The sequence below is a fragment of the Rhinopithecus bieti genome, unplaced genomic scaffold (assembly GCF_001698545.2).
Source record: "Rhinopithecus bieti isolate Rb0 unplaced genomic scaffold, ASM169854v2 scaffold_78620, whole genome shotgun sequence".
NCBI classification, from domain to species: domain Eukaryota; kingdom Metazoa; phylum Chordata; class Mammalia; order Primates; family Cercopithecidae; genus Rhinopithecus; species Rhinopithecus bieti.
The window spans coordinates 1209817-1218060 of record NW_016829908.1 but is presented as its reverse complement, the minus strand read 5'-3'; the positions used below and the strand labels follow the sequence as shown (position 1 = coordinate 1218060).

Below are 8244 nucleotides of genomic sequence, written 5' to 3'. Positions count from 1 at the left end.
ATATAGTTGTAACAGTGAATAAATTACCAAAAGTCAGATTTCACAGAACATGGGACATCTAAGTTGAAATTTCAAGAAGGTACAGTAAGATTTCCAAAGAAGAAGAAAAGGCATTTCAAACTTTATGAAATCCTTTTATTTTCCTTTTTATATAGAGACAGGATCTTACTCTGTCACCCAGGCTGGAATGCAGGAGCACCATCATAGCTATCTGCAGCCTCAAACTCCTGAGCTCAAGAGATCCTCCTGCCTCAGCATCCCAAGTAGCCAAAGTGCTGGAATTATAGGTGTAAGCTACTGTGCTGAGCCTATAACAGACTTTTATGTAGCAGAGTTATTTCTCTATTCAAATAATTAGAAAAAATTTAAAAATCATCTGTATGTTTAAAATGTATATCCTTTTTTTAAGGCAGAAGCTTTAAAAAAATCTCCATTTCTGACTCATCTTACATTATGATTTCATCATATTCTATTAAATCTATTCTAATAAACTATGAGCTATAAAAATCTTGAGTCTGACCTCCAGCAGATCTTTGTCATCATTATAAAAGTTTTCCTGACAGTAAAATTACAATGAAAAAATAAAAATAGTCCAGTCAAGACATATACAGTGTATATGTAAATTTTAAATAACTGAAGACTTTAAAATAATGGAATATATTGTTTTATCATTATAAATATTAGACCAACAATAAAATGTATCTCAGGATGAGTTAAAAGATAACAACTGTACAATCTAATTCAGCAAATATTTATTGAGAATTTATACACCTATACATACACATCTTTCCATATACATTGGCACTATAGTAGGCAATAGAAACATAAAGAGCTAGGAGGCAGATGCTGCCTCAAGAATTTTGTAAGCTAGATGGGAAGAAAGACATAATTCATTTTCAGGTAGCACTTTTACAAGACTTCTACAATGATAAGGTGACTTTATGAATAAAAATGGTTCTAGCAGAGGAGACTTTGATATTCTTTTGCATTTAATAATGTAAGATGCAGATGTCTAAGGATTAATACACTAACTATAGTGAACATATTTTATATTTCCATTATTTTATTCTATAGATGTAATGTTGGATTCAAGAAAATTACTACTGATTTGAATTATGCCCAAAAAGTTTAACTGCCAAATATCAAAAAGAAACATCAAACTCTAGGTAAGAAATACATGGCAAACACAGAAAACATATGAAGATGAAAAGAGTATCTGGCTGGGCGCGGTGGCTCATGCCTGTAATCCCAGCGCTTTGGGAGGCTGAGGCAGGTGGATCACCTGAGGTCAAGAGTTTGAGACCAGCCTGGCCAACATGGTGAAACCCCATCTCTACTAAAAATACAAAAATTAGCCGGGCACTAATGTACAGCCGGTTGCGGGTGCCTGCAATCTCAGTTACTAGGGAGGCTGAGGCAGAAGAATCGCTTGAACCCAGGAGGCGGAGATGGCTGTGAGCCAAGATCATGCCACTGCACTCCAGTCTGGGTGACAGAGAGAGACTCTGTCTCCAAAAAAAAAAAAACCAAGCAAAGGAAAATCAACATAATTACATAATTATTTGTATTTTAGATCTATAATTTAGGTAATATATTTATCTCATGGTCTCACTTTAATACTTGAAAGTAACAATAACACTTACCTTACAACTATAAGAATGGCTATAAGAATTGAACAGATAGGATCTGCTATCATCAGACCAAAATTTTGCATCATGATGGCAGAGGCAATTACACCAATACTTCCAAGAGTATCTGCTAGGATATGTAAAAATACACCTAGAAATAAACCATCATAAAAATCAAAACAGTCTTTTGGTTAATTTAAAATAAAATATACCCTAGAGCTATACTCTTAATTTTATATACAAAAAACTAGATACCAATTTCAAAAATAAGTAAGCATGTATATTCACCATTTAGTAACCATGTAATAGTACATTTATTAATTAAAATCAATTTTTCTGTTTCAAATCAACAGGGGTTGAAATATCTGACTGGTAAATCATACTTTTTTCTTAATGATATAAATGAAGTAGAGAAGTAAGTTGATTTTAAAAATTATTTGTGAACATTCACCTCTGGCTAAAAGGAGTCCAAAAGTCAATAATTTGTTATGGGAAGGAAACTGCATTAGGCTAAAAGAACTGGTCAAGAAACATTTTAACTATAGATATACGTACATACAGAGCCCTCTGCTGGTGATTAAAATTATTACCATTTGGGACTATAATTTCCTATAAACCATAACTTACCCTGTTACACTTATTAATTATCCTAAAAGCTCTATCTAAATTGGTTACATACTATACTCAGAGGTGATGTGAGAGCAGGCGCTAATTTCAATATTTTTAAATAAATACACATGTTGAACTTTTAATAAATATTAAATTGGTAGGATACTGATGTTATACTGATATTCTAAGAACTTAGACATTTAGTAAGTCAAAGTTGCCCAGAAAACCATTTAAGATGTCAAGATTTATGTACAATATTTTCTGAAAAAACTCAACTAAGACAAATTATTCAACGTTTAGATCTGTAATACAAAATCTCTACATAGCAAAACATTCTTTTAAACTTCAACCATGTCTTGCTAAAAATAGAACATTCTTCAATACCATCACCTGCCCTATCTGAAAAGAAATAGTTAATGCATAAAAAGCACGTATCTACTTGAGAAATACTTGAGTTTTCGTTTTTAGTATTCACTGCACAAAAAAAGGTGAACTATAATTATTTGGAAGTACAGAAATACAAACTTAAATTCAAGAAATATTCTCAAACCTTAAAAATTGACTGCTAATGAGTCAAATCAAATCTTGTGTTCTGGGAAATTATGCTTCATTTTATCTGCCACTGATGGAAATTTATATCAAATATTATATTAAATATAAATCATCCCTCACTACCTACATATAACTTTTCATTTATATACAGTTTAACTCTATTATTATAACTCTTCTTCAAAAAGAACAGTTCTTTAAGAACAACTCTCTTGAAAATTTTTCCAAAACAAAAGATTTTTGTCATACTTACAGACATACTTATAGATATACAGATTTTTGTCATACTTATAGAATATTCAGTTCCTGTTAGGTATTTCAAATAGCAGTGAATTAAATAGGTTAATAATGTTGGGGCCACTTTAACTTTTAAAACTAAAACTGGAAAAAAAAAAGTACACATCAAAGTAGATTGAAGGTCCCTAACTACAAACTCTTATGTATGACACATGCTTTTAAACCTTTATATCCTTTAATCAGTGTTTTGGTAGAATACAAAATGAAAATAACTCTAAACATGAAAGGAAAAAGAAAATAATGATTTGTTCTTGATTTTCCTTAGACTGGAAAGTCCCTGGCTACAATTTATTTTCTAACCTGAAAACTGGTTTTATTAGTAAGTGTCATTAAAACTACCTAAGCCCTTCTTACTATATAAACTGTTTAAGAAAAAAGTCACTAAGTAAGTAATATAAACAAGGATGTTTAACTTATACAAAGTTAAAAGTCTTAGAAGATGTGGTAGGATACTGATAACCTAACCCCCCAAAACCTTAGTAAGCCAGGGGTCAAAATGTAGCAAATAATTGAAAACTTTAATTAATTCAAGTTTTTTATGTATGAGTATCTATCTACCTGGTCATTTTACAAGAAGTTTTTAATGCCAGCTAGTTATCTCTGTTCTTCAGCTATTTACTGGGCTCTTCAGCCACCATAAATTGATAAATATGCAGAAAATATAAACTTATTTTCATAATAACTTATACAAAAGAGAATTAGGAAGGCAAATCTAACTTCCTTTCCTCCAACTTATGATGACTTTCAAAATTAAATTCTTATTATCAAGGCTAATTTATACTACTTGATACAGATGCAGCAAATATGCATGATTATATGCTATTTCAGCAAATGTTATTCTAAAACAATTCCATATTTTGTAAATGGAAAACTTGTGCTTGGAAGACACATTTAAGCCTTCTGAAAATAAATTTCTCAGTATGAAGGAATATATTCACAGTGAAAACTAAAAAACGGAGTTATATAAAGAAATAGTGAAGAAAAATATGTGTAGTTGAGATTGGATAAGAAGCCATTCAGAAAGTCAGACGGAAGTCAAAAGTTAATAAAGGCAAGTAGATAGCTGGGAAGTAGGAAACCCTGACAATAAATTCTAAATGGAAACTCAGAGCCAGAGATTGGTTCATAACCACCCCCCCAACAAAACAAAACAAAACAAAACTAATATAATTCATAGACAGGATTTTCTCTGGCTTGTAAAACTTTGTAATATAGAATTTTACACAACATGTAAGCTCCTACAGGTATTAGCTCTTGATGGCCTACAAATATGATGGAGTTCTCACTTTGCATTAAATTTTTAGCTCTAAATTTTCCCACAACATAAAAACATATTAAATATTATTCTTGGAAAAACTATGCAATAATCCTGTAAAAGCAAATATACTACTACAGACAATCCTTGACTTAAAAGGATCAACTTGTGACTTTTTGGCTTCATGATGGTGCGAAAGCAGTATGCATTCAATAGAAACTATACTTCAAATTTTGAATTTTGATCTTTTCCTGGGCTAGCAATAATGTGCTATGATCATCTCTCATGATGCTGGGCAGCAACAGCAGGCAGCAGCTGCCAGTCAGCCACGCAATCACAAGGGTAAACAACTGATATTGTACTCTACAGTGGACTGTATTAAATAAATGACATGATATTCAACACTTTATTACAAAATAGGCTTTGTGTTAGATGATTTTGCCCAACTGTAGGCTAATGCAAGTGTTCTGAGCACACTTAAGGTAGGCAAGGCAAAACTATGATGTTCAGTAGGTTAGGTGTATTAAATGCATTTTCAACCCACAGTATCTTCAACTTACCACGAGTTTATTAGGACACAACCCCACAGTAAATCAAGAAGCATCTATACAATGTTTATAGTCACGGGCGTGGGTATTACTTGTATTTAAGCAGAATAGTTTCCGAATCTTATTCTTTTGAGACGCGAGTCTCGCATGTTCTCCAGGGTGGTCTCAAACTCTTGGGCGCAAGCAATTCTCCCACCTCAGCCTCCTGAGTAGCTGGGATTGTGGGGACATGCCAACTACACCCAGCTCAATATTTTGCTTTTATTATCAAATCAGAGAAAACAGTCAAGTGATAATTAAAAGAATATCTGCTAATATATCTAAGAGTATATAAAAAATAATCACTAGAAAGGCCAACACTAAACACAAACACTATGTTATATATTTTTCTTAAAGGAAAACTTCAGGCAACTAAAACTTCAAAACTATAAAAGCAGTTTCAAAAAACTAAGAAACACAAAAATTGCTTGTCATACCTTGTAAAATCTGTCTGCTGGGTCCTGTTGTTTCTTTTAAGGAGGGGCCATCTGTAGAGAATTAAGTTATTTTAAAATATGTTTTCAATTCCTCATTCAAATTTTTACAATTCAGAGTCCTTTTCACTCAAATGTATCATGAAGAATGCAAGGCTATACAGCCATATCAAACTTACAAATTTAGTTTTAAAATGTAATGAAACAATTGAGTGGAGGTAAATGTAGCGGCGGTTGTTCTAAAATTCATCAAAGGTATGGAGTATTTCAGAAATTATTGTATTAAAAAGATTAAAAGCACAGGAAATTAAAAACATTGTGAAAATTTTCCAATATTCATAAAATATCTTTTAATACTTTTACAACTGGAAAATTCAGAGAAAACCAAATGTACTGCTTGAAGTTATGAGGTCCAAGAAATGAAGCCAGGATAGAAAGATAATTTGACCATGGTAAATAGTTTTTCAACAGCTCCTAGATTAATGTGGCAAATTCTTGATACAGAAGAGATAAAAATAATTTTTTTCATTTTGCCTTTATGATGAAAAAAATGCTATAATTTCTATCTTTAAATATCTTGAAAACTACTAATCAGCTTTAACATTAAAGCAGAAAAATACAGGAAAACAAGGCAAAAGATGAGCAATATTTGTTTAAACAGATTATCAGGAAGACTGACAAGCTTTCTAATCACAACTAACAAAGTACCTGCTATCATCATTTGTTCAGGCCCACAGCACAGTACCTTATCAGTACAGCTTTTATAGAGCACTGTAACAATGTTCTGCAATAATGTAACAAAGAAATATAAAAGCATAACACCATATAATATTTCCTATCTAGATATCGTACTGCTGTGTGGGAATGAAGAAGTAGCTACCCTGAAAAATCCAGCTGATAGCCAAAAGTGTGAGAGATGTGCAATTTTTCAACATTATTTTGGGATGCATGTGAGCAAAAAAGTTGGAAAAGTAAGGTTTTAAAGCATGCCAGTGTAACTGTTATAAAAATACAGCATATTTTAGAGACTGCCACAGGCAACAGGCAAAAATAGACAAGTAGGATTACATCAAATTAAAAAGCTTCTGCAAGGCAAAGGAATCAAATAACAAAATGAAAAAGCAACTCACAGAATGACAGAAAATATTTGCAAACTATGTATCTGATAAAATATATACAGAACTCACAATCAACAGCAAAGTAAATAAATAACCTGATTTTAAAATGGTCAAAAAGTCACAGAACATTGCATGTTCTCACTTATTGTGGAGTATAAAAATGCAAAACTACTGAACTCATGGATGCAGAGAGTAGAAGGATGGTTATCAGAGGCTGGGAAGGGTAGTGTGGTGCTGCGGGGGGAGAGGGGATAGTTAATGGGCACAAAAAAAAAGCAAGAATGAATGAATGAGATCTACTATTTGCTAGGACAACAGGGTGACTACCGTCAATAATAATTGTACCTTTCAAAATAACTAAAAGAGTATCACTGGATTGTTTGTAACACAAAGGATAAATGCCTGAGAAGGATACCTCATCTCCATGATGTGATTATTTCACACTGCCTTCCTGTATCAAAACATCTCATGTACCCCATAAGAATATCCACCTACTGGTTGGGCACGGTGGCTCACACCTGTAATCCCAACACTTTGTGAGGCCAAAGCAGGTGGATCACAAGGTCAGGAGATTGAGACCATCCTGGCTGACACAGTGAAACCCTGTCTCTACTAAAAACAAAAAGTTAGCTGGGCGTGGTGGCACATGCCTGTAATCCCAGCTACTTGGGAGGCTGAGGCAGGAGATTCACTTGAACCAGGGAGGCAGAGGTTGCAGTGAGCCAAGATCGCACCACTGAACTCCAGCCTGGGAGACAGAGTGAGACTCTGTCTCAAAAATAAATAAATAAATAAATAAATCATAAGAATGTACATCTACTAAGTACCCACAAAAATTAAAAATAAAAAAAATTATTAAAAAAATAAAAAAATAATAAATGGCCAAAGGACTCAAATAGACATTTCTCCAGAGAAAACACAAATGGCCAACAGGCTCAACATCACTAATCTTCAGGGAAATGCAAATCAGAATCACAATAAGGTATCATATCATACCTGTTAGGATGGCTATTACCAAAAAACCAAAAGACAGTAAGTGAGGGCAAAGCTGTGGAGAAAAGGAAACCCTTGTTTCCTTTTCTTTTACTAGTGGCAATGTAAACTGGTGCAGATACTATGGAAAACAGTATGGAGGGTCCTCAAAAAAACAATAATGGAACCACCGTATGATCAGCAAACTGGGTATATATCCATGAGAACTGAAATCAAGATCTCAAAGAAGTATCTGCACTTCCATATTCACTACAGCATTATTCACAATAGCCAAGCCATGGAAGCAACCTAAATGTCCATCAACAGATGAATGGATAAAGCAATGTGGTATATACATACAACAGAATATCATTCAATATCATTTCTTTCTTAAAGAAAGAAAGAAATCCTTCTAATTCTGACATATGAGTGATCCTGAAGGACATTATGCTAAGTGAAATAAGCCAGACACAGAAGGGCAAGTACTACATTTATATCACTTTTATGAGGAATCTAAAACAGTCAAACTCATAGAAATAGAGAATAGAACAGTGGTTGCCAGTGGCTGGAGGAAGTTGGAAATGGGGAAATCTTAGTCAAAGGGTACAAAGCTTCAGTTGTGCAAAATAAATAGGTCCCAGGGATTTGTATGGCATAGTGCCCATAGCTAATACTGTATTGTAGACTTAAAAATCTGCCAAGAGTGTAGATCTTATGTTAAGTGCTCTTACTGCAAAAGTGAAAGAAAGAAAGGAAGGAAGGAAGGAAGGAAGGAAGGAAGGAAGGAAGGAAGGA

The 8244-nt window shown here is 33.3% G+C and overlaps 1 protein-coding gene across 1 annotated transcript in view; it reads right to left on the bottom strand.

The window, feature by feature from the left end:
• Nucleotides 1–1580: 1580 nt before the first annotated feature.
• The window catches only part of LOC108524177 (zinc transporter 7), a 26286-nt gene continuing 19622 nt past the window's right edge, over nucleotides 1581–8244 (bottom strand). The window contains exons 7-8 of the mRNA XM_017865164.1: nucleotides 5363–5413; nucleotides 1581–1779 (exon numbers count right to left, since the gene is read on the bottom strand). Coding sequence (XP_017720653.1) covers nucleotides 1640–1779; nucleotides 5363–5413 — 191 coding nt within the window. The 3' untranslated portion in view covers nucleotides 1581–1639. The remainder of the gene's footprint in view (nucleotides 1780–5362; nucleotides 5414–8244) is intronic.